The sequence below is a fragment of the Mercenaria mercenaria genome, chromosome 3 (genome assembly GCF_021730395.1).
Source record: "Mercenaria mercenaria strain notata chromosome 3, MADL_Memer_1, whole genome shotgun sequence".
Taxonomy (NCBI): domain Eukaryota; kingdom Metazoa; phylum Mollusca; class Bivalvia; order Venerida; family Veneridae; genus Mercenaria; species Mercenaria mercenaria.
The window spans coordinates 80,415,525-80,443,354 of NC_069363.1; the positions used below are offsets into that span (position 1 = coordinate 80,415,525).

General features: G+C 34.4%; 1 protein-coding gene across 2 annotated transcripts; it reads right to left on the reverse strand.

Moving 5' to 3' along the window:
- Positions 1 to 845: 845 nt before the first annotated feature.
- LOC123524274 (interferon-inducible GTPase 1-like) lies at positions 846 to 27,428 on the reverse strand. 2 transcript variants are annotated; one of them, XM_045302347.2, is made up of 3 exons: positions 26,604 to 27,425; positions 4,941 to 5,112; positions 849 to 3,053 (listed from the first exon to the last, which is right to left on the reverse strand). In XM_045302347.2, the coding sequence occupies exons 2-3, from the start codon at positions 5,031 to 5,033 to the stop codon at positions 1,920 to 1,922; spliced, it is 1,227 nt and encodes a 408-aa protein (XP_045158282.2). In that variant the 5' UTR covers positions 5,034 to 5,112; positions 26,604 to 27,425; the 3' UTR covers positions 849 to 1,919. The 2 variants fall into 2 exon arrangements, with proteins under 2 accessions (XP_045158281.2, XP_045158282.2); XM_045302346.2 differs by lacking the exon at positions 4,941 to 5,112 and having other exon boundaries at positions 846 to 3,053; positions 26,604 to 27,428.
- Between the last annotated feature and the right edge of the window lie 402 nt (positions 27,429 to 27,830).

A 27,830-nucleotide genomic window follows, 5' to 3' on the forward strand; every position in this document is an offset into this window, starting at 1 on the left:
TTGTTAACCATGATCTTGCCATGATAAATGCATGGTCTAAAAAATGGCTTGTAGATTTTAATCCGAATAAAACAGAAGCAATGTTTTTTACTTTACAACAAAATATCAACAAACCATTTTTGACATTTGATAACGTACCTGTTAGATTTGTTGAACGACATAAACACTTAGGTTTAACACTAAGTTCAAATGGAAAATGGCATGACCACATTGACCAAATAACTACATCAGCTTCAAAATTGTTAGGTATGATGAGAAAATTAAAGTATACTCTTAATAGACAGACTTTTTATCAAATATATATATCTTTCTTAAGACCTGTTTTAGAATATGCTTCTGTAGTGTGGGACGGCTGTACTCAGTACGAAAAAGAAACACTAGAAAAAATTCAACATGAAGCAGCCCGTATTGTAACTGGACTTACCAGGTCTGTCTCAATTCAAAATTTATATCAGGAAATTAACTGGCTCTCACTATCTGACAGACGATTATATCAAAACTTTTAATCACATTTAGAATTCGCAACGGTGATGCGCCCGAGTATTTGAATAATATTTTTCCAAACATTGTCAACAATTCTACACATTACAACTTAAGAAACGCTGAAAATTTATAATCCTCAGTCGAAGAACTCAAATATTTTCTAATTCCTTTGTGCCTTCTGCTATTGATATTTGGAACAATTTGAGTCCTGAAATAAGAGCCACAAACACCTTATCAAGTTTTAAAAGATTGTTAATAACGACCGTTTTTCCAACTACAGAAACTCCAAAATGGTATCTTGTAGGAGAACGAAAATTTTCTATAATTCATGCAAGGCTTAGAAACGCGTGCAGTAATTTGAATTTTCATTTATTCTGCAACCATCTGTCTCAGGACTCAATCTGTTCTTGTGGAGAAGATATTGAAGACGTTAAACATTTTCTTTTCACTTGTACGAAATATACAAATCAAAGGATTAAACTTTTCCACGACCTAAGGCAATTTCATCCTTTAAATACCCAACTTCTTTTAGTTGGTAATTCCGAATTGTCATATGAAGACAACTGCAAAATATTCTGCTCAGTCCAACATTACATAAAATCAACCAAACGCTTTTGAGACTCACCATATTTAGCAGGCAATATTATTCAATTTATTCATATATAATTATATAAGTTTATTATTGACAAGACCCCAGTTGTTTCTTTTTTATGTTCTTTTTCCCCAAATGTAGTACATGTTAATGCAATTGAATTGCATCTTCTTTTTTTGTACTCTTACATCTTTTTGTACACTGACTAGTCACAAATATGTTTGTCTATATAAGTCACATGTACTCGTTTCTCCTTTTTAAAGTTTTTTTCCCTAATGTAGTACATGTTAATGCAAATTAATTGCATCATTTGCCACTAGTCACAAATGTGATTGCTTTTATAAGTACACATGTACTTGTACCTCATACTTATTTCAACTCTTTTTTTTTCTTTCCATTTTTTTGTAGCTATTATATTGTAAATTTATTATTTACCACACATGTACCTGATTAGTTGTCATTGTTGTAAATTAAATATGTAAATATTTGCATTAGGGAAGACCCGTTACTAATGTTGCGAGAACTTGTGGGTCGACCCTTTTGCCTATTATATGTACAATTGACGTAGTTATCTGTTTATATATGTATATATTGGCAATAAAATATGCTTAAACTAAACACCCAGATTATCGGAAAGTTTATAATATCATTTATCATTCCCTGGCTATTTTTGAAAATTATTTTCTTTTATCTTTTATCAGGAAATAAACAAATTCTACACTGGGTAAAAATTGTATTTTAGAATGATAAAATAAGATGTTTTATAAGTGAGTAGTCCTCTCTGGGGTAAATAACATTTACTTTATCTGTTTTTACTGCAGATTCAAATATCATATGTTGTGACTCATTTGCTTAACAACGGACTTAATTCCTCTTCAACTCTATCTAGTTTTAGATTAACAAGACACATTTCATCTGATGCCATGTCATCACACATATTCGCCAAATTACGTTGCATAGCATGGTAATAGCGCATCACATATGCTACACGTTGAAACCCACTTTTCTTTGCTTTGTCTTCATCCTGTTTGAAAGTTCTTAATTTGGCCTTTAGATCGTCCACCGAAATGCCAGTTTCGTTAGACACTAGTTCTAGTGACATGTTGTCTAAACAGAATTCTCTGAGACAAATAAGACGTATTTTCTCCATATCCCTGGACAATTTGTGCGTATGTGGCACTGAAAAGCCAGACATGAATTGCCAGATTTTTTGGGGAAGGAATCCTCCTTTATTTAGCTCCCTCTTTTCATCGATGACTAACTTTATATGTTCCCCAAGAAATTTTCGTATAGCACGTCCTAAAATGTTAAGGTGACTCTGTAGTGCATCCGTAAGTTTTGGAAAATCATATCGGTCTTTGTCACGGGAACTCAGTAGATAGATTCCACATAATTTTTCAGGACCTAGTTCTTTTTTAAGTGTAGTAATTATTTCATTCCTCATCTCAGCCAAACATTTTTCCTTTACGAACCCTTTTGGGTTGTCTTTCTTCTCATTTGCAAGCTCCGTATCGATTTTTGTGCGAACAAAACATACGTGCCTATTCTTAGACATAATTTCTTTGGTAAACCATACATCATTCTCTGTTATTCTTTCTGATGTAACAATAATAAAAGCGTCGTACGTCGAAACTTTCATATCCTCCATGTAGTTTTGTCTTGGAAAATGTATTGTTCCCATTCCGGGGAGATCGAATATGCGGATTCTGTCATTATTTGGGAAACGGTAAGAAACTGCTTCTGTAGTTGTTTCAGTTACACCAACTTTCGCAGCGCCTTTATCGCCTGGTCTCATGCCTCTCAAAGTATTAATCAAACTTGATTTACCAGTGCCCGAATTCCCTGCGATTGCGATTTTCACGTACTTCTCTTTCCAGTCTTCAACGTTATCTGCGACGTAATGGCAAAGCCCTTTAAATATACCAAATTCTTGCATGTGTTTTGTCAGTTGGTCCTCGTTTACAAATGATCGAAAAATCTGAAACGTACGTAAAATGATACTTTTGTTAATACGTTTTCAAATTATTTCAAACAAAATTTCAATGATGCACGACATATCAACATGAAATAATACAGATAGAAGACATTATCTATGTCAATTTATGTGCATGTTACGTATGTATACGCGTAGTTTCTAATTGTTAATGTACTTAACTCTTCTTTCTTCGGCCTATCCGCTTTGGGGGAGTGGTGGCGGGGCCGTAACAACTAAAATAGGGGAACAATTGTGTCGTGATAAAAGCAGGGGATTTTTTTTCAGAAATAGGGAGAAAAAACATACTTTTCTGTCGGGGAATGGGGCCGAAGGTCGGTCCCAGACACGGTCTAAGAACACTGCTATCCATCACTATAAATTGTTAATGTAGCAAAGGCATGCTATATGCAGACTTTTCTAACCAAATTTATTGAATTATATATGTCATTAGTTTTTTTTTCCACTCATGTGTGAACACTCCTAAATCACTGTAACGTTAAGGAAGTGGGTTTGAGGCCCCCTTATCACGACCACACCTTCTCATGTGGCACCATTACTAGCAGTTTAAAACATACTTAATTTCACTCTGTAAACTTCAGAACATTTCATCTAATTTAAGAGTATTTATGTATTTACCATAACATTGTCTAACCACTGGCATCAGACTTAGAAGATAAACACTTTGATCACAGACAGAAAAATATGCCCACTGGAGTTAAAAATATCCACTGTTAGATATGACTATTTTGAATAATTCAAGGGCCGTAAAGCCCGTGGTGGAGCAAGTTTGCACATTATCCAAACTTGTGCTAAATCTCGTACCCGCATAAAGCTTTATGAAGATTTTACAAGAAATGTAGCCGCTTATATATGAAGAATGTAAACTATAACAATTTCAACTAATTCTAATGTTATCAGAGCTATCCTTAAAAACAACAGCAGCAACAACAACAACAACAAAAAAGAACTACAAAAACGCTATTTCCATCTGAATCGCTTTATGGCCTTACACAAATTGCACCGGCAATATCAAATGATTATTTGGCCAACTTTTCAACGGTTTTTCAGTTATATAACCGCACTTTTCCCTACCTTGTGATCCCACATTCTTTATAAGTATAGTGGACGCAACTTGACCCCGATGGTTGACCTTTGTATTAAAATACGCAATGAGGCAAAACCTACTACTGAAAAGGAGTGTACGTAAAACGCTTGTACGGTAACGCTTCTAAGTTTTTATAAGTATTGTCGAGAAATTTTTGTTGAAAAAAAACACGAGATGCACGAGAAAATGAAAATAAATGTGCGTATTGGAAAGTTTTAACTGATCCATTGTAAGTACATATTTTAACACACTAATTAGATATACGGCTACACCCCTTATTTCTACAATGAAATAATCGATATGAATAATCAGCCAAAAGGCCAACCATCGCGGTCAAGTTGCGACTACTATACTGAATTAGTTATCAGCAGGAAACGTCAGAGTTGGTGACGGAATATTTCAGACATTCAATCTTCCGACTCCTTTAAATCATTACGAAACAGGAATCTGTCTCAAATTATAATTTTGCGCTCCACCCTTTTAGCTTACTAGACGGTTTGATTACCTTTAATATGAAATAAGGCAATGCCTCAATCAGGAATCGTTACAGTCCATCAGCTTGCCCAGAAATATGCATTTGTATCCATTTAAAGGTAGATTTTGGAATTAAAAAAAACAATACTGCTCATATTTGTACTGATGTGCAACACGTTGCGGTTCGGGCAAGTTATGTGGACGCTTATTACGCACAAGGAAAAGGCGTATTCTTCCAAAGATATTGGGTATAATTGATAAGAAATGTTGACAAATCTATATTGTTTCTGTTGTACATAGCAAGGACTTACATTATACTCATTTTCATCTCGTATGTCCTGGCTCCAAATTTCCTCGTTTAGTACCTGCGTTTGGTGTTCGTAGTCATCTTCCTCAGCATCCATTTCATCTTCAGATAGGTTAAATTCCTCACTTCCCAATTCATAGTTTCCCTGAAATGCTTTGACTGAAGAGCCGAAGTCACTGGAATAAAACATTCTTTCGTCATTTGTATGACAAGTGAGGATCACATTATTCTCTTAATATCCCATAATATTGTTAATCTTACATCATAATAAGATAAAGCAGCTGTCCAAATAAACAATATGCATAATTAAACAGTTAGAAAAACGCTTCTTTCAATATTACCCATTGACGTATTTAGTCAGTGTCATAAAGGGAGGTAACCAAAACATAGGTTTCAATAAGAATAGGATCAGTTATTCTGCCGAAAATGTGCTTCGAAAGAAGTCCAAAGTAAATAAATCCTAATTTTCCCATTTTTGCGCAAATTCGTTTAGAACGAGTGCTTTAACCACACCTTTTCACTGCAAGAATACATTCTGCATGTAATGAGACGGTTTTCACGTTTATACATACCACAGAGAAAGTTTTGCAGAGCGAACTTATTGTGTGGACAAGAGCAAATATGAGCCATTTTAAGTCTAGCAGACCCGAAATGACTTGCATTTCACTAGGAACTATTCAACCGTTTATTTTCTTTTCATTTTTTTTCGTTAGTTTATGAAAGAACTTTCATGAAAAATAGGTAAAGGAAAAAGTGATGTCCATATACATGTAGGTGTTCTTCTAAAATATACAAGTATGTACTCTTCTAAAAAATCCGGAACCAGGACACAGATAGAAACCAACGAAGTAATATTAAGGAGTCTGCTCAGATGAGGTGAAGAAATGTGCAATACCGTTCCAGCTACCTAGCACCTAACTAGCGCACCTGCTTAACAGAAACAATACCATTAATCCATGGAATATTCTGTCTTATCTTTTATTTTATATAATGAACCTACCTCCATGCGAAATAAAGGATAAACTGTATGGCTATAATAAATTGCTTCATTAGGTCAGTGACAAAAATGTTGCCGTACTTTCTTTTTGACTTTTTCAAAATGATGCTATCTGTTTTTTTGAGTACAACTACTAATATACATTTATATAAACGAGCTTTTAATAGGTACGCGAGACCGCCATTGCTGTTTGCAATTACCACAATATTTTTTGATATAACGGTCGCTCAGGGCAACTGAAGATGACTCATCCATAGCGTCTATGCAGGATTTTTTAATGTCTGCATTATTGTACCAGGAATGCAATGTTATTAAATCGGATCGCCGTTTTTTTTATCTAGCAGCTTTATAGCCTCTATAGAGATGTTGCTTGGTGAGAATAGGTATCTACCGAATCCTGTTTGGACCATGTCGTATGTCGTCAGTCGGGCTTTGAAGTCGACGCACGACAATGCGACAAGACATCGCAATAATGCGAAACGATGTCGCGGCAATGTCGCGTTGCATTGTCGTGTGTCGTGTCGCATTGTCGCGAACAAAAACAACAACAAAAAAACAAAAAACAAAAAAAAAAAAAACGACATCTGTTCGTCCGTCTGTATGCAATTTAGGATAAAAGCTGTATTTCCGTAGTCCGAGTTTTTCATTACCTTCAAATAATTGTAGAAAGTTCCAAACACAAAACATTTTTTATGAAATAACTTTTCATAAATTAAATCTTGACTTTGTCTAAACAGATATGTAATTTATATACATTTTACCTCCAAAAGTTTCGTCAGGGGACCGTCTCAAAATGTACCATTTTTCGTGAAAATATGCATGCTTCTTCATATATTAAATATTCGGATAGGCCTTGTCAGAGGAGTCATATCTTCATAACCTGATAACCGATTTTAATAAATGACAAAATGACACGGCTACCAGGTTGGGTTCGAAACGGCTTTTTTTTTTACCATGTCTGGGAGGTTTTCGACCCAGTTGTATCCCTTTTGACCTAAACCTTTACCACCTGTATACATGGTCGACTAGGTAAGGGTCCTGGTTACAAATTAAGTCCATGTTCAAAAACCTGGGTGAGCCATGGATGTTGCGCATGCGTCGTGCAACTCGCAGCTGATTTCTGCTCTCCTCTTATAAAAAATTAAAAACCAGATTTTTCACGGACGTATTGAGTCGACGAACAGAAATTTTGGTTTATAAAATATTATTTAGCCGTAGTTTCATTCATACATTGATAGGAACCTGTAGCATTCATCAGTTAATAGTTTTTTTCGTGAAAGTAGCTTTCCCGCCATTCGTCCTTGACCTTGAAATTTTTCATAGTACTCACCGAAAGTAAGAATGTTTACTTCCGTTTTGCTGTACACGACACTATTTTCCCTTTGTATTGTAAGTTTTGGTAATGGAAAATATCCTTTAGACCATAACACATGAACCCCCAGGCCTTGTCAACACCCAAAAAGATTTCATAGCCATAAAAATGCACGTAGGCTATTTAATGTTTAAAATGAAAAAGCATGATGCCCAGAAGGTTACAAAAAGGTATCTTTTTGTATTGCTGTTATCACTCTCAGCTGATACAGAAATGTACCCAGGCCAAGATTACCCCTGTGGCTCTTGTGGTTTTAGACCCAGCTATCTTATGTGACTCTTGCAACCTATGGTTCCACATACACTATTAACCAATAAGTCAAGACCAGTATACTGAATTAGCTAGCTGCAACCAGTCCTTCACATGGTGTTGCACAAACTGCAACTCTACAAACTTTTCCAGTTCTAGTAATACAGCCCTATCATCATTTGCATCAAATAACAGCTTTTCGCTCCTCACTGATTCAGATTCCGAGACCGATTCTAACCCTCCAATCAGGCAGTCCATAAGTAGAAACACCAAAAACTATACGATGTAACTCATTGCAGACTTGGAGCGGTCTTCTGCGCATGCCCGAAAGTGTTTATCAACTGTAGCGCACGGCAAAAATATGTATATTTTTGCATGTCCGCATGCATTTAGTGTACAATATGCATAAAATACTGACTAAAGGTTAGGGTTAGTATCACCATGGTTACAAAATATATACATTTAAGGTATTTTTCGTTCAAATTTAGTTAATCCGGTATATACCGGAGTCTGTAGTTTATACCGGCGCTCCAAGTCTGCATTGAGTCACAGTCAAAACTATATGTCCTGTCTGAAAACCCTAACTGTCAACTGTCAGTCCATTGTCAATAGAAAATTAGAATTTCAGGCTCTTCTTCAAATTTGAGTCTTGATTAACGCCTAATTATAAAGACAATGCAATATTTCCCCAAGCTTTAGGTTATACCCCATACAGACAAGATAGGAGCTCAGGTAAAACAGGTGGGGGCATTTTCATCCTTGTCAAAAACTCCATTGTTGTCCAGAAATGGAAAGGTTAAACATAAATTGCGAAATACTTTGGTTAAAATTAGACGTGTTTGCTTCCCAGCTCGTCTACCTTGCTTCCTATTACAGGCCCCATGAATATGATGAAAATAGCATAAATGAAATTCGTAGGTCACTTGAAATGGTAAGGAAAATAAAAGGTAAAACTTTGCTCTCCGGTGATTTTAATTTTCCTAAAATATCATGGGACACCGAGGGCACTCCAACTCTAAAAGCAGGATGCTCACACCCCAAAATTTATGATGAATTTACTGCCATAATAAATGATTTTTCTCTACATCAAATGGTAAGCTTACCAACTAGGTTAGATAACACCCTGGATTTATTCCTTACTTCAAATCCCACTTTGGTTAGGAGCATTATTACCATATATTGCATCTCTGATCATAAAATCATACACCTGTCATCGGATGTGAAACCTAGGTTAAACAAACAAAAACCCAGAATAGTCCCTTTATACCGAAAAGCAGATCGGCTCAAGTTTCAGAAATTTATTGAATCTAAAGCCCCATCCTTATTCACAGGTTACAACACAAAGTCAGTAAAGGACTTATGGTCAGAATTTCAGGAAGTCCTTCATGAAGGTATGGAACTATGCATCCCAACTAAAAGAATAGGTTCGAAGCCAACCCTTCCCTGGATTACCCAAAGCGCATAAAACGCCAAATAAGAAAAAAGAAACAGGTTATATCAAAAACTTAAAAAGAATACTAGTTTAAATTAAGGTCAAGCAACACTATTACAACTTCAGAAATCAAGTCCGTAGAAACATCAAACAGGCATATAATGATTACATAGAACATATCCTGGAATCCAAAACTGGTCATACAGATTTAGATAACCCTCTAACAGGTCAACACTTTTCCCGTAAGAAATAATTCTCCCTTACAAAAATTGCAAAACAGGACTCGCAGGGTATTCTCCACTGTAAGGGAATGGTGAACTCTATACTGATAGTAAGGTCAAAGCAGATGTATTAGATCGCCAGTTTCAGTATTTACACAAATGTCACCTCTAAAAATGCAAAATGAAAGTACAATCCCTCCTTAGCAATGCTCTACCTCAAAGCCTAAGGTGTAAATACCCAATAATGTCAAAAGTCACTGTTGATGTTAAAGGTGTCCAATTTTTTTTGTCAACCCTTAAAACTGACAAAGCCTGTGGCCCAGATGGTTTAAAACCAACTGTCCTTATAAATATGTGTGTCCAAATTGCGCGACTAGTTACCAAGTTATTTCAAATGTCCCTTGACATTGGTACCTTGCCAGCTGAATGGTCTAAAGCAATCGTCACTCCTCTTTTTATAAAGGGGGATAAAGGTAACCGAGCCAACTATCGGCAATTTTCTTTGACATGTGTTCTCTGTAAACTATTAGAACATATACTGTTGCATCCAATAATACTAAGCACTTCCAGATCAACAATATTCTTTATGACTTACAGCACGGTTTTAGGGAAAAAAGGTCACGCGAAAATAGCTCCTAGAACTAGTTGAAGATCTGTCAAAAAACCTAATCCAAGGGCACCAAACAGATTTAGTACTGTTAGATTTCTCGAAAGCGTTCGATAAGGTCAACCATCTGAAACTTCTCTTTAAACTTCACCAACATGGCGTCCAGGGCAACACTTGCAATGGATCAAATCCTTCCTGATAGGCCGGCGCCAGTCAGTTTTAGTTGATGGGGAAACTTCTGACGAAGTCCCAGTAACATTCGGAGTACCCCAAGGTTCTGTTTTAGACCCTCTTCTCTTCTTACTCTAAATAAATGACCTGCCAGAAAATTTAGCTTCACAGGTCCGGTTATTTGCTGACGACACTGCTGTTTACATCACCGTCAAAAACACTTCCCATGAAAGTATCATTCAACGAGACCTTTACAGGTTACAGATCTGGGAGAGCAAATGGGACATGGAGTTTAACACATCAAAATGCACAGTGATTAATATCACTAAGTAAAAAACCCCATTTTGGTCCAAATTCTCTATCCATGGCCAAATCCTTGAAACAGTAAGAGATACCAAATACCTTGAAGTCACTATCTCCTCAGACCTTAACTGGAACCGACATGTTAACCAGGTCACCTTCAAATCAAGTCAAACTCTTAACTCCCTGAAAAGGAACATCCCCACTAATAACCCAAAAGTAAAAGAGTTTGCTTACAAAACTCTAGTCAGACCCCAACTTGAATACCCCAGCTCTGTTTGGAGTCCATATACCAAACAAAACATTCATAAATTTGAAATGGTTAAGCGCAGGGCCGCACGATTGGTTTCAAACGATTACTCCACATACAGCAGTGTCTCGCAAATGCTAAATAAACTGGGCTGGCGTTCGCTTGAACACAGAAGATCAGATGCCAGGTTATTAATGTTCTACAAAATTGTGAATGGACTAGTTGCAGTGCCCATGCCCCCTTATGTTATACCCCCTTCCCGCTTCACAATACACATGCATCCTTGTCTTACAAGCAGATCAGTACATCCTGTACTTATTACAAATTCTCTTTCTTTCCAGCTACTATAGTTCTATGGAACTCTCTTCCAGCCGAGGTTGTGCAGGTCCCTACCCTGGAACAATTCAGACAGGGAGTGACCAAATGTTCTCACGCGATATAACGTGAAGAATGCTGTTTTTAATCTCCTTTAACTGTTTATAATCTTCTTTATAATAACACTGTCGTCTTGATTTTTCAACACTTCACAAATAAATTAGTATTGCTTTTACCCTCCTGTACATTTCTGCGCACCTGCATGTATAATACTCGGAAAGAGGGCCTGGCAGTATAAATAGATAGATAGATAGCCATAGGTGTCAGAGGAGGTAATACAAGAAGGTACGTTAATGTAATTTAAATGTAATTGTTATCGATTCGTAATTATCATTTATACGGTACTTGTTGTTTTGGTAAATACGGTAGTGGTTGATTTGGCTGAGCGGGAATAATTCATGATGTTCACGTGTTATATGTCATGGTATAAAAGATTGTGCAGTCGTGTATTCGCCACTTGAGGCTTAGAATATTGACAGCTAACGTGTACACTATGGCCAACCCTCCCACCCTTTTTTGGGTCTGGGACAGATGGTCATATTATGTAGGTGGGAGCCATAATATGCAGATAATTGAAGTATACAAGTGGTCATATTGTGCAGGTGGTCTTACTATACAGGTGATCATAATATGCAGGTGGTCTTAGTATACTTGTGACCATAGTTTACAGATGGACGTAATATACAGGTAATGATAAATGCATGTGTTCGTAATATAGCTACGGTTATAGTATACAGTTGGTCGTTGTATACAGACTTTCATATAAGACATAATATAAGAGTTGGTTATAGTACATAGGTTGTTGTCGTAAACAGGCCTTGACAACAGGTTCAAACTTATGACTGTTACTCACATCATCCATGAGTTTTTCTATCGTAACATAATCATGTTAAGATTACCATTATTTCTCATATAATTATTATATATTAATCCGAAGTACAAAGTCTATTTCATGTTACGATATTGGGAAGTACATGTATTATATTTTTGATAATTTGAAATTCAATTGCTTTTAGTCTCGTTTCAGACACAGAACCTAGGCACCAAGGATACAGGGAATAATTACAGAACATTATTGAAATGTTGCATTTATTCCGCGAGTATTGTAACGATGTAAGCTGTCAATACAATAGCCTAAACCTATTTGATGTTTGTTGATTTGTTTCTGTGGTATGATAATGAAGATAAGATAATAATTGATTTACTCACGACTTCAGCGTGAGTAAACTGAATTTCAGTTGGTTATGGCACTATGTAAGATTTTGACCCTTGTTTGAGTCTCTACACCCCAGGTACCTACATATAACATATATGAATATGTTTGTAGATGTCTTAGCTTTACATTTAAGCTACTTACAAATCCACATGATGCCATAAGAGTTCAGGACAGGTATCAGGAAATGACCAAACTTGTTTTATGCGTTAGGGTCCTGGCTAAGACTAAGCTGACCCGACCCGGGGAGCCGTGAGAATTGCACCAATGGTGTCGTTGGACTCGGTGAAGATAGTGCTTAAGTTTGCAGGACTGCCTTGACTGCTCTGAAAAGTTCATATTATGAGAATATCACCGGACTTTGACCTATGACCTTGACCCCTAGCCGATCGGGTTTGAACCCGATTTGGCCTGCTTGATCTAGCTACTGGCGTGTACTGTGCAACAATGTATCATTTATTGAAATCGGATATCAGGTTATGAAGATATGACTCCTCTGACAAGGCCTATCCCTCTATCTAATATATGAAGAAGTATGCATATTTTCACGAAAAATGGTATATTTTGAGACGGTCCCCCGAAGAAACTGTTGGCGGTAAAAATATTCAAACTATATATCTGTTTAGACAATGTTTAGATTTAATTGAAACAAGTTATTTCATAAAACATCTTGTGTTTGGAACATTGCATAATTATTTGAAGTTTATGAAATACAGCTTTTATCCTAAATTACGTATGTTTTTTTTTCCTGTCACAAACTTCCAGATTTTGTCATTTTCTATCTGCCGGTATTTACCTAAAATAAGTATTTTATAAGCACTTTTTCCTTATTTTAAGCCAAAAATGGCAAAGTTCAGCAATATTTCCAACTACTTATTAAAAGAAATTATCGTGTGTCATGTCGCATTCTCGCGATGTCGCGTCGCATTGTCGTGTGTTGTGTCGCATTGTCGCAATGTCGTGTCGCATTGTCGTCCGTCGACCTCAAAGCGCGACGGACGACGGACGACATACGACAGACGACATACGACAGACGACATACGACATACGACATGGTCCAAACAGGATTCCGTAGACTTGCAACTGAACTTCAAATAAAAGTTCACTTGGCAGGAAATTGAAATTATTTAATTATGTTCAGCAGCACACTTTTGTGGGCAGCGAAGCGTGGCCCCAGATTTACCATACCACAAATTTACGGTCAAAATTCTTATCCGAAACCGAAGAACAAGTAGTTCCATGTCCTCCATAAATTTACGTAATTCAAGAATGTTTAATTTTCAGAAAGCTTCTGAGGTTCAACTTTATCAAAAATGCTCTGCTTAAGTACAAATTTGTCGTAATCTATACTTTATAACAAAAACTACGCGTATGAAAATGAGCATGCTTGCTTTGATCACATGACCAAAACAATTCTTCATCATGTGACCAAAATAAACTGTAAATAACCTACAAAAATACTATAGTATATTCAGCACCATCCGTGTAGATCTATAATCGGTATTAAAACCAAGTTGAGTCTTTTGTGAACATTTTAAATTAAAACTCAGTTCCTGCTAGAAAAGCTAATCGAAATTTTATTATTATAACAACACCAAAGATCTTGTTTTGGTCACATATAACTAGCACGGCGTGCGTTCTATTTGCGGATAAAATTGCACCCGTGTATCCGTTGAACTTTGTAGCATAAAAATGGGTTTATGGAAAAATATATTGCATGAAATCAACAGAGAAAGATACGATCCTTTCATAATATTTACGTAAATATTTTTTATTTGCACGACTTAGGAAAATAATTGCAGCCGTAACGGAGGGGGCGAAAAATTCGTACCTGTTTCCCGAAAATACGAACGTATGTACTTCAGTTTGATTTAATATTACATTCTAGCTGGTGTTTGTGATTGACATATCATTAAATGGTATAATTAATTCGAAAGAAACATTTTTATAACAAATTCGCCTTTTAATCGCCGCTAGGTTTGCGATGTTTTCGTCCCCAAATATTCACGTTCTGGCGTACGATCTCTTCTCGGATAATTATACAATAGCGGAATTCGGAAGACTGCAATGTTATCATTTGAGATCATTCAAACTAAGTTAAAATTTCAGTTTTCAATATTTGAATTTGAACAATAATATTCGTAAAAAGATCCTTTGGAAGCATAGAATGCAACCAAGAAGACTAATAACAGACTCGGTTTGATTCAGAAATGTGCCGCCCCCCTCCCCCAGCGCCGGCTTAAGCAGAACTCTATTACACACATGTTGAATGGACTCCATGTACCCAAAGGACCAGAAATTTAACAACACTAAAACATGCATATTGTCATGATTATGAGGCATATCCCAAACAATTTTTTTTTCTAATAAACACTATAAAAGCACCTTATAAACACTATCAAAACCGCTTTTTTGGTGTTTGTTAGTGCGTTCCATTAGTGATCTATTGAAACAATCAAGAAATGGTTGCAATGGATCGCTAACGGAACGTGTTCTATTAAATGGATCAAAAATTAATATTTGAATCATTTTAACAGAAATACCTTTTCAACAGTTACTGCATATCTCTGCAAATCCAGGCTATACCCAGTCACATAAACAATTTGCCAAAACTGAATACATCAGGTTTCAATTAAATGCAGCCTGTAGTTAGGAATGTATCAGTTTGATGAAACGCATTCTATTGAGTGATCTATTAAGCGATCTATTATATATGCGTTCCATTAAGCTATCCATTATACGATCCATTATATGATCTATTATGCATTCCATTATATGATCTATTATGCGTTCCATTGAGCGATCTATTGTGCGCTCCATTAGCGTGTTGTTAAATGACACATTTATGTTAATTAGCGATCCATTAGCTCACTTGCTTGTGAAATTGGAACATGGTTTTGATGTTGTTTATTGGATTAACAACTCGCTTGCGGATCATGGTTTTAGTGGCGTTTATTGACAGTGTTTATTGGGCTTTTTGTTTGTTTGGGATTATATTAATCTACAGCTGAAAATAACTGAATGCAACCCGAAGATCATGATGTGTGCTGATATTTGAGATAACAGTAGTTGTTTTGGTTGTTTTAAAATTGAACGAAACATTTAATTTCATTGTAAATATTCTTTTAAGGTTGCTCTTAGTTTAAGAACTATTCTGAAGTGTCTTTTATCTATGTAATTTATGTACAATATATTCATAGTCTGCTATTACCAAGATGAGATCTCATTTGAAAAAAAACATCACCTGTCAATGTCAAATGTCACAGGGGCCTGAACATAGAAACCCGTTTCTGATCAATAACTTGATGACTAGTTGACCCAGAATATTGAAACTTCATAGGATGTTGGGTAGGTGACCCCTATTGATTTTTAATCACCTGATCAAAAGTTAAGGTTACAGGAACCAGAACTTTGAAAACGGTCTCCAACCAATAACTTTAGAATCATTTGACCCAGAACCTTCAATCACGTAGATAGGAATTACAAAGTCGATGACCCTTAATGTTCTGGGGTCACTTGACTTAAGGGAAAGGCCACAGAGGCATGAAGATGGAAAAACTCTTTCTGGATCAATAACTTGAGAATCAGTTGAACCAGAATGATGAACCTACATAGGAATATTTGACATGCAGAGTATATGACCCCTGTTGATTTTGGACTCACTCGATCAAAGATCAAGGTCACAGGGGCCTGAACATTGAACACGGTTTACTTGAGAACCATTTGATCCAGAATTTTGTAACTTCATAGGGTGATTGGACATGCCAAGTAGATGATCTCTATTGCAGCCAAATATAAGTGTCTCTTTGTCTTTCGCTCCCATCCTCTATTGACTTCTTGCCTATTACGACTATGCATTCGGGACTAGGGAGACATGGGCATCTTCTAATTTGAAATTTAGTTGCCCTCATTCAAAGGAGGAGGGGTATATTGTAAATATTAATGTTGGATGATGGATGTTGGTCGGCCTGTAGACATATCACTTTCCGGATAATAACTGGAGAACGCTTGGGCCTAGGATCATGAGATCGGGAGATTTGACATGACCAGCAAATGGCCCCTATTGGTTTTGAGCTCAGTAGGTCAAGGGTCAATATCACATTGACAATGGAACTTTTTTGCCAGAAAACTAGATTATGATTTGGTCTAAGATCGCATTTGATACGGGGGTCATTTAAGACTGGTAAATGACCCATGATTATTGATTTAAGATCAATAAGTTAAATGTCCAGTAAGCAGTGACCAAAAAATTTCTGTTCCTTATCAGTTAATTCATGCAAGTGTTCTACAAGCTCTTGTTATAACTAGAACCTCCAAACAACACATAATTATCAATTAGTCCATGATCTTTGTTGTTATTCCCCATGTTACAGTAGAAGCAGGATGTTTCCCATTTATTTGTTGAAAAAAAGTGCTTATTATTCAAAAAAGATTTTTAGCAAAATTAACCAAACTTCACAAAATTTTCAATAAGCACACGAGCTTTGCCCATTTATTATTTTATCCCCTTTGACAGAGTAAAAGCAAAGTTTCACCCCTTGATTTGGTAAAAGAAAGGTTGAAAATGCTTATTAATCAAAAGTAGTTTAACTAGAACACCAAACTTAAGCTAACTGTTCATGTCCATTATCAGAAGCTGTCAACCGCTGCCCACATCAGTCCTCTCAGTGCTTTGATTATCAAAACGGAATTAGAATTAGAAGGTATGTATGTCCTTATAAATTTAATTTTTGTAGGCTAACCAACGAAAAGATAAAAGTGTCGGCTAAAAGCCTCGGCTCCTATATTTTTTTTCGACTTACATGATAATAGCAACCTAATATTCTCTTTTTTATTAAACGAACGCATATACATTTACACAGCTACGTACAAACTATTGATCTAAATCCAACCAATGTGTTTGTGTTACAGGATCAAAAGTTTAACTTGTTTATATTCACCCACAATATTTAAACTTACAAGTAACATAGTTTGATGAAAGACAGAAACGTCTCATTTAATACATTATTTAAAGATGGTTTATTGAAGTATATACGAGAGGTTTTTGTCAGTATCACCGCTATTTTGAAATGATTTTCTTTGTATTTTTTCAACATAGCACTTAATATTGTCTAAAAATATCATTGAAACAAAAAGAATTAATACTACAAAAAATCACTTTTTTTACACGCAGGTTTTCTCGAAATATATCTCTTAGATGCACAGTGACCCCCAAACACGTTTTCTCTATTTTAAAGCATATTTGTTTGTCATTAAAGCAGCACAAAATATGATTAAAATCTTAGCTGTAGATTTTTTTGTAGCTTTAATTGCGTTTTTTATTGGAAAAGTGGGTTGAGGTAATTATGTCAACATGCAAAAATGAAAGAGATTTGTTAGTGACATATGTAGTTCTGATATCATCGTATATTCTTAGCAACATAATACCTGAAATTCCTATATAGGTTGAAGGTCAGTAATTAAAATCCTGCTTTGTTTCATACAAGAGGGTCATTGACCCTAAAGCTGACCTGTGTAAAAGGCTTTAAGTGTGTTTGTATAACATAATTGTACAAGTACACAGTTAGGTTTATATAAATATCAAGGCTCTACCTATTGTGGATTCAGAAAAGAAGATCTGTAAAGTTTCTTTCATATTAGCGTATATATATAGATGGGCATGGCCATATTTGAACCTAGGGCAACAATTTGAACAACTACGGTAGACAGTCAAACCTGTAAATATCGAAGAAACGTTCGTGTAAAATTGTTTTAAAATTTGGCCTGCTGTTTCTGACAAGTTGAAGTCTCCTGATCGGCTTTGAAATATAAGGTATGTGTCCCTGTATGTGGAACAATAGGGTCCTAAGTATTCGGCTCTAGTGGATTCTGCCAGAAGTGTTCTCCCGAGGCGCGCATGCGCCGCATGTGATCCGACCTTGCAAAATCCATGGGCGTCCTCGAGCGTTTATTCCCCTGATAGAGTTGAGTCGAGTTGGATCACGTAGCTCAAGTAAAACACCCTAACACCGGGAACCGCAAGTGGAGTTTTACAGCCTTGTTTACGGCGCTTGTTTACAGTATCGACGAGGGTAAACCAACATTTCTACAAAAGTAGTGTAATTTCCTCATTCAAATAATATCTTATTTGGTCATAATTTTATTATATGTTTATTTATGGAAGGGTATTTAAGTAAAAAATCTATTCATTTAAAAAACTTATTCTTGCATTTAAATTACATTGATACAATGGTTAATTAATATTGTAATATTCTTTGTCCCAATTTCTTATTTTTGTGTCCCATTTTCTAATTTGTTTTATGTCAAAGATATAGGTAGGGGGCCATTAGGGTCTACCATGCATCCCCACTAGACTTTTTTTCCATAGGTACCAAATTGTTCGGCAGGACCAACCCGAAATAAAAAAATGTTCCCACGAAAAAACTATTTCCCACTATATAAGATTTCACTGTTTCCATGGCAACCATTCATTTTTGGAAAATATGACCATATTGAGGATAATCAGTCATATCTTGGTCAGTTATAGAGATAAAACAATAAAAATGGTGTCAAAATGGAGCTATGACATTGGCCTTTAAAAACAACATTTGTATGTTAATTAACTAATTTTCATATCATGAATATTAATGAGAATGTAACAAAATGACAAAATTTTATTAGAAAATTATATTTTTTAAGTTTTAAATCAATTTAAATGTACCAGACAGTTTTGATCTGATCTGAAAGTGTTTTCTTAAATAGTATTTTGTAACACTGATAGTAACATTTTTTATTCCAAAATAGGTATGTTTAGCTAATTTGCATAATATTAACCATAACCACAACCAACATCTCAGGAAACAAGATACCACTAAAATTATATAAAATGATATAATTAAATGGTATCAATGGAATAACAATTATGTGAGCTATATTGTTTGGAAATGAAATTTGAACACCTTTTTGGAGAAGGAATCAGTATGTAACATACTTTACACATGTACCTTACCATTTCAATAACCTTGTTTTTTACATCAATTATTTAGAAAATATAGATCAGACAGCTTTGATCTGGTCTTAATGTCTCTCAGTGTTTTCTAGAATAGTATTTTATTACTGTGAAGGTAAATAATTTTTCTACATTAGGTATTTTAGCAAATTTAGCAAATTAATTTATGTTGAAACAGACACCTCTGAAATCAAGATATAACAAAACCTGAACAACATGATGAACTAAACTGTGATCAATAAACTTGTGTTCTTTGAGCTGAAGCACACGAAATTATAATGTAAATACTTATTTGAAGGAGGAATCTGTTTGTAACATACTTAACACATGTTACGTTACAATTCCAGGAATCTTGTTTTATTGTATTGTTATTTTCTCAGAAAATGGTAGAGGAATATTTAGTTATCAAGTTGTTAAATACTTCTACAAAATAGTACAGCTCCATACTTTCCAAGCAATGAGATCTTTTTCCATAATGGCGCTTAAAAGTACATTACCACTGTTCTTTGCTGTATTTAGAAATTTATATGAAGAAATCTGATCTCAATATTATGATATCATGGATTTGTTAAATCTTTAAAGTATTAATTCTAACATTCTTTCTTCACTTTTGTCAACAAAGACATTATCTAAAACATTCATTACACATTCAATGTCCATTTTAAATTAATGCATCTATCAGTTTAATTATACTAATATCTGTTTCTTAAATATGTTGTTCTTTTATTTGATGGTTTCAAAATTGTTGTCAATACTTACATTTTACATTGATTATATATTTTTATGTATATATTCTGTATATATTAAACATTTATACATCCCTGCTAACATTCATACACTGATAATAGGGTTACAATTTTGGGCTTCCTTTCACGGAAATCGTTTTAATGGAATATTTATCTCGTTTTGTGTTATTGTGAAGTGCATCAATGCAGTTATTTACGTAAGAAATAAAGAATATTGTTTTTTAGTTTCAGAAAGACTTATTGATGAAATATGAAAAGCTGCACTGAACAAAAACTAAAAAACAAAATTAAATTTCAAGTAATCTTTAGATTTAAACTTATAAAATTGGAAAAAGCAGTCAAGAATGTGAATGATATTAAGTCTATAAAAACCAAATTGTTAGGAAAACAATCACATAATTGCTATTTAAAACTGACAGAGAGATACTGAGTACTATATGAACGACACTAATGAGTCTGAAAACATTTTTCATTAGACTTTAAGAAGATCCTTTTAAAGAACAGAACAGAACAGAACAGAAATGTTATTTAAGACTTGTACATAGTACATCGTCATACAAATAGTTCATAAATATAAATAGTTTGTATCACGTGATGAAGTGGTTGTTGCAAAAAAAAAACACAAAACATTTTTATACAGTATAACACAGTTAAAGGTACAAAGAATAGAGGATGAACAACAGTATCAATTATTTATTAACAGTGAAAGTCTTACAGACATAGCAGCTTTAACATACTTTGCTAAGATTTTTATAACAGCATGTTTAGTGTTTGTAAACAATTGTATCATTTTAAACATACTAGGCCTTTGGTAAAAATATCTTTTAATATATTTCCTCCTTAAGTTTTCGTAAGACGGGCATTTAAATAAAAAGTGAAACTCGTCCTCTAAATCTATCAAATTACAGTGTAAGCAGTATCTTTCATTTCTAGAAGTTCTGTTACGTGAATAACGACCAGTCTGTATTCTAAGAGAATGTGCAGATAACCGTAATCGTGTGTAGTACATTCTAAGATCAAAGGGTAATATATCCAAATATGGTTCATAAGACAAATCTTGCTTAAAATGTTTGCAATGATCAAGTACTGCACTGTTGGCTACAGCAGCATTCCATTCTTGAGTATAACAATCAATGACACGTTGCTTAAAGATACTTGGAAACAGTTTTACATCTACTATATTAGAGTTTAAAAATACATCTGCAAATCCAAATTCACTAAGTAACTTTTTTACATTTGAAACCCAGTTAGTATGGCCATTTTTACAATCTCTTAAACCTTGTTCATATGTTTTTTGCAATATGATATTATCTGAGTGTAATAATTTACACCAGTATTTGATTATTCTTACATACATTGTATCTTGTTATATATAGAGGATATCTCCCTAGCTCGCCGTAAACACCTACGCTGCATGTTGAAGTTCTGACATTTAAAATACGTTTACAAAATTTTAGATGGATTCTTTCAATCACTTTCGATTTTGTATAACCCCATATTTCTGACGAGTAGTTTAGTATAGCACCAACAAAAGCATCAAATAGCTGGCATAAAATTCTAGGTTTTAATTTTAACTTATTACATTTTATTAAGAGTACATTTAAGGCTTTTAAGGCTGTCCCTGACAAATGTTCTTGATTCAATGCAAAAGAGCCAGTATAGTTAAACGCTGTTCCCAGATAATTAAAGTCATTTACATTTTCAATGTTATGGCCATTGTAGGTCCAACACTCATTTGATAATACACGTCCTCGCTTTCTAAACACTATGATTTTTTTTATATCTGAGTTAACCTCCAACCCCCATTTATTGCAATATAAGTATAAAAGGTCTGAACTTGACTGTAATTCAGATGGGGTCTTCCCTAAAATGACCATATCATCGGCAAAGAGAAGTAAAATCAACGCTATATCATCTACACATAGGCCGGGGTTTTCGGGTGACTGTAATTGCAATTCTAAATCCTCAACAAACATTGCAAAGAGCAGAGGAGACATTACCTCCCCTTGACGCAAGCCTAATAGCAAATTGTTTTTTAAGCTTATCCTTTTGAAGCATAACAACACAATCGAGCAAAATAATAGCTGACTTGATTTGATTATGTCTGTTCGTTAAATGTAGTGAAATGTGAAACTGACCTCAAACCCCTAGCTCTAGCTTAAACAGTGTTCTGTTATAGTGAAATTTTATAGATTACTTAAAATTTGAACTTAAAAGCAGATGAAATGTCTGAAAAATATGGAATGCATAAATTATGAGGCAGTAGTGTTACAGGAATCAAATTCTGCACGTCTTGATTAAGATGTTACTTACGATGCTTTCACTTTAATGTTACCTTAAAAAGCATATGAAATTTGCTCTCTTGCTGGTTATCTGTTATGAATAATATTTTGCTTTATAGCATATCATTCATGAATTAGAAAGAAAATGACAAAAGAAGATCATAGGCTCTCAAAATCACTTTATTTTTAATGAAATTTGATTACACTTTGATTCTGAAGCAATTTGTGTCATATTCTTGAGTTTCTTGCTACAGTTTGAACTTTTGACATGTAATTTAATTGATAATCAAACTTTTTTTGTTATGATTGATGCACAATTACTCTTAGTAGTGTTTCTCTTAATGTTACGGTATATCAAGGAATATTTCAACACATAATATGATTTAGGCCTTGTCTGTACAATTTAGAATACCAAAAATATTTTGTACATTCTGTCATTCTTGTAAATGTTTCAAAATGTCTACAATAGTCTTTTTATTTCATATGTATAAAGTTTTACATATTTCTTATATCTTGATTTGGTATCACTAAAACAATTTTGTTCAGCTGCTTTTAGTTTTAAATCTAAAGTTTTTACTTTAAATACCAGCATATTTTCTTTTGTTTATTAGTTTTGGTTTAGCACAACTTTGCAAAAGAAATTCAGTCATGTAGTATTGAGCAGTTAACCTAACAAGTGTTGATGGATTCTGTACTGGAACTACTCAGTTCTCTGCATGCAACAGCTAAATTCTCCGTATTGCACAGGTGGGTGTAAGTCTACTTCTACTAAGCTGACTTTAGACACGATGTCTTTATCTAATCGCCACGGAGAGCAAATGCCTCATCCAGATATCTGACTCAGGATCCTATGATTCATCCTAGGGTTGGTTTTGTATATGTTCTTTTAATGCTACTTTTCCTAAAATTCAAAAAGTATTTTTTATAAAATATGACTTACTTTTACTAACAGAAAGAATGAAAATATCAGCTGTATGATCATGATATTATGGATGCACAGATGGATATTATTGCATGTTTAATTGAAATTCCATCTAGAATTAGAGTTACATGGATGGTGCATTATATTTTATTTAGGCTATTTCTGAAATAGCAGAAGAAAACCTTCTTAAAACTAACTGCTAACAGTTTAAATAAATCAGTATGCGACAATTTAGGCTTCAGCTTCTTTTTTATTATCTTTAAAAAGCAATGGTTGTGGTAACGTATTCTAAAGTGTGTTACGGAAAACATATCACACTCTCTGACAAGTAAAGAAGTATATTGTATTATTATAGTACAAAATAATTAATTTTAACCATGTTTATGGAATGTTTTCTGTATAATTGATGCAATACAACAAGGTTGTTGAAATGGTAACGTAACATGTGTGATGTATGTTACACTTTTATTCTTCCTTTAATAAAGTGTTAATTCTATGTCTAAAAACATTATAGACCACATAAAATTGGTTTTTCATTGATAACGATTAATTATATAATTTTATTCAGTTTTAGGGGTTTCAGAATTTTATTCGTTGTTTGTTACACTGGTTCATTTTATGCAAATTAGCTGAGCACATCCAGTTTTGAGAAAACAAATGTGCCACAAAAGTAACAAAATAATATATTACAAGACACTGAGAGACTTTAAGACAAGAACAAAGCTGATTAGTACATTTAAATTGATTTGAAACTTGGAAAATGTTTTTCTTTAACAAAATTTTGTTATTATTTTAACATTCTCATTAATATTCATGAATATGCAAATTAGTTAATTCACGTAAAAATGCTGCTTTTAAAATGCTTATGTCTTAGCTCCATTTTGACACCATTTTTATTGTTTTATCTCTATAACTGACCAAGATATGACTGATTATCCTCAATATGGTCGTATTTTCTAAAAATAAATGAACGGTTGCCATGGAAACAGTGAAATCTTATATAGTGGGAAAGAGTTTTTTCATCGGAACATTTTTTATTTCGAAAGGGTTGGTCTTGCCGAACAATTTGGTACCTATGAAAAAAAGTCTAGGGGGGATGCATGGTAGACCCTATTGGCCCCCGTACTATCTCTCATTGGTGTTATCTTTGTGTAATGGTTTAATGCTGGCAATAGACAACTTTGCCGATATCAGTTATCATTTGACATTAGAAACTGATAGTGTATCTCTAATTTAAGCAAAAATGTCCCTGTATGTATGTATAGGTTATATAGCAGTAATTCGGTCAGAAATGTGCTTTCGAAAGAAGTCCGTAATTAATAGATCCCAATGTTTCCATTTTTCGCGCATTTGCGCGTAAACCGGGAGCCAGATGCTCACTATTTTATTCGTGGAATGAATTTTACATAAAATAAGACACTTTTCATGCTAATATTTGCATGTTTTCGAGTTGTTTACTTGAAAACGAAAGTAGGGTGTTTATTCTGCGGACCGCTTTCTGAAATGCGGCAATATGAGGGTACCTGACTTCAGTTGACTTGCATTTCACTGCATACTATTCAACACCCCTTTTTCTTTTCGTTTTCTTGGAGCAAATGTATGGATATCTTGTGGAAAATAAGTCTAAGACGGAGTGAAAATCTAGAAACTGTATCTAAATTGTTCTGAAGTAGCTGAATTTTATATGAAACAAAGCACAATTTCTTTTATTGGTATATAGTCTAAATGGTCGATATCGAAATGTTGTAAACTTATAAACCTGAACAATATAGGCTTTATATAATATATATATTGAACAATACTATTACTGAGTGGTATTAACAACGTTTTGGCATAAAAATAAATACAAATTACATGCAAAACTACGACGATCTTGAATCCATTTATTAGAAATGTTTTATTTCAGTTCAATTCAATGTCAATCTGTAATCCGTTTCCTTTTAATTGTCAAGTTCTTTTCAAAATGCTTACAACAATATTAAATTTGTAAGTATAAACTATACTGTTGGTTTTATTGTGCATTTTGTTGAAAATGGAGACTTAACTAAAGTAAGTACTATTCCCAATATCCATTTCGAACAGATTATATTTACCAGTGTTTTCCCTTGGCTTTTGAAAATAAGGGTCATTGTGACCCCCAGTGTTTCACATGTGGGGGTCATTTTCAAATTTTGGGGGTCATACAGAGATACTAAAATTAGTATTTTGAATAAAACTTTGTTTTTCTTATACTAGTAATTATACAGATTGAAGTCTTTCCTCGTATTTGTCACTGAATAAAATGATAAAAACAGCTGATGTTTGACTTTTATTTATGGCAGTGGCTACGATTACGGTACCGTAATCCTAGCCTCCGGTTCTAGGATTATGGGAGTTCCGTATTCCTAAACAACCCTATGAGAATAGGCTAGGATTACGGAAGTATTTTAAGAGGCATCAAATTTATGTTAGGACATGCATAAATGACATTGTAAACTTACGAATTTCACTTAATTTCACTAAATATTTCGTGCTGTCGATCGGCCGTTTTGGGTTAGTATAATTTTAATGGCGGTGCGCGGAAATATTATAGAATTGTGTATGTTTCGTATATACCTGCATTCTTTTCATCAAGTCAACACAAATGGTATTTAATAACATACAATATGGTTATAAAGCATAAAATTCAAAGTATAGATTTTTCTTTTTTTTAATCTAACTTTGACACTCATATTTCTAATATATTTCCACGCGCCGCCAACCCAAAATGGCGGATAGAAAACACGAAATAATAAGGCAGGCATGAAAAATTAAGTGAAATAAGTAAGTTTACAACATCATTTATGCGTGTCCTAACATATACTTTATGCCTCTTAAAATACTTCCGTAATCCTAGCCTATCCTCATAGGGTTGTCTAGGAATACGGAACTTCCGTAATCCTAGAACCGGAGGCTAGGATTACGGTACCGTAATCGTAGCCACTGCCTTTATTTATATATGTGCTAAAATAGGTTTTAGTACTTTTTACCAGGCAGTATTATAGTAGAGACAGGCGATCTGAACCACTGGGTCCTACTGTACTTGCTGCCGACGATGTCATAAACATCGTCAGCTTGCTTTGATTTTGACCATCTTTTTTTAGTAAACAGCAGACTGGTACTACTGGTAGTAGTAGCGAGCAGCGATAACAACTGTTACAAAGTGTTAATCAGTCAAAGTATCAGACTTGGTATTAAATTTGTGAAATGTAATCGACGCAAATATAGAAAATTGGTGACACAGTCTGCATATAATTACGAAACTGAAAGTACATTTTCAGAAAATCGCTCATTGTAAACAAACTTGGCCTGATTTTGATTTTCAAGAAATTGCGTCCACTGTGACGCACAGAATTTATTTTTACGGGTCATTTGTCAGAAAAGTGCGACTATGACGCAGGATTTGTGCGTCAGGGAAAACCCTCAGATAAAGATATAGAAAAAAAAGTCATTACCTTCCTTCAATTATGAAAAGTAAAAAAAATATTTAATAATCTTGCTGAAATAATTATATAATATGTTACTTTTGTGTAGAAGCAGCTTTTCTTTTGCCCGTTTCGTCCTTTTGTATTTTAGCATCTTCCTTGAATTGAACTTTCTTTACACTCCTGTCAGGTGTTGTTCTCTAACGACATTTTCTTGTTGTCAATCTCCTAGTATGGGAAAAGTTATAATACAGTGAAACTGCCAAAACCAGCACCAAAAAGGCAACTACAAAAACATAGACATCCATGGCTTCAACTATTCACTATAGTAAATGTAACAAGATAACCTGTTGCAAGTGTGCATGTGACAAATTTAAGTTTTCTTAATCTGGGGTTTACACGGTGATGATGCGTACACCGGATATTGCCATTAAGTGATAAGGTATTTTCCGAAAACGTGATTATTTTTCGTCAACAAGGTAAGTAAAACCCCGATTTACTATTGTATTATACTACTACAGAAGAAAAGAGCATTACTTTTCATAACTAGATACTGTGTATATGCTCTCACAAGCGTAAAATGAGTCAATCTTAAGTAGAAATGCTAAAATTTGTGATAAAATGACAAGTTTATCATTTGATAAATGCATGCCGTAAACATATTTGTCCCTATACCATAACCTATTTGCATTGTGGGGAAAATCTGAATCGTACGATTTATTTAGTTACATACAAGGAAAAAATGTGCAAAATTTCAGCTTTGTAAATGTTCAAATCACGGAGAAATCGGTGATAAATGAGCGTCGATGGTGTACTGTGTTTTGAGTTTTCAAAGTAATATTTGTACTGTGTATTGCAGTTTGGTGTACTGAGTATTGATATTGAAAAACGTGCATATTTTCAGCATTTATAGTCATTAGATAGACAAGGCATGTAATTCCATTGGCCCGAATGATGGAATGTCTTTTTCTGTTCGCAGATGACATTAGACTTCACAGCGAAAATAACAAGCACCAGTTTGAACACTGATATTACAACTTACAATTACAGCGGCATGCAAATAGTCACTCCGAGAAACTGTATAAAGACTAGCCATTGCCGAGTAAAGACCCAGCCACAAGTTCAGCCGTGAAGTTTTATAATAATGTAACACAGGATATGATGACGACAAGTGTGGAAAAGGTCTCCCCTTATAAGAAGAGCAAACATGAAAATATGTTATCGTTTCGCCTTCATACTACAAAGAGACATAAACCTTGGTCAATAGATGACCTTTATGGTGTCAATAGTTCAAAGGTCAATATCGTAGGGGCTTTGAACTTTTAA

Excerpts from the sequence above, each read along its gene's own strand:
- LOC123524274 (XM_045302347.2), bottom strand. The coding sequence starts at position 5,033 with ATGGATGCTGAGGAAGATGACTACGAACACCAAACGCAGGTACTAAAC. Across the intron at positions 3,054-4,940 it reads GAGATGAAAATGAGTATAAT|ATTTTTCGATCATTTGTAAA; the intron begins GTAAGTCCTTGC and ends CGTACGTTTCAG.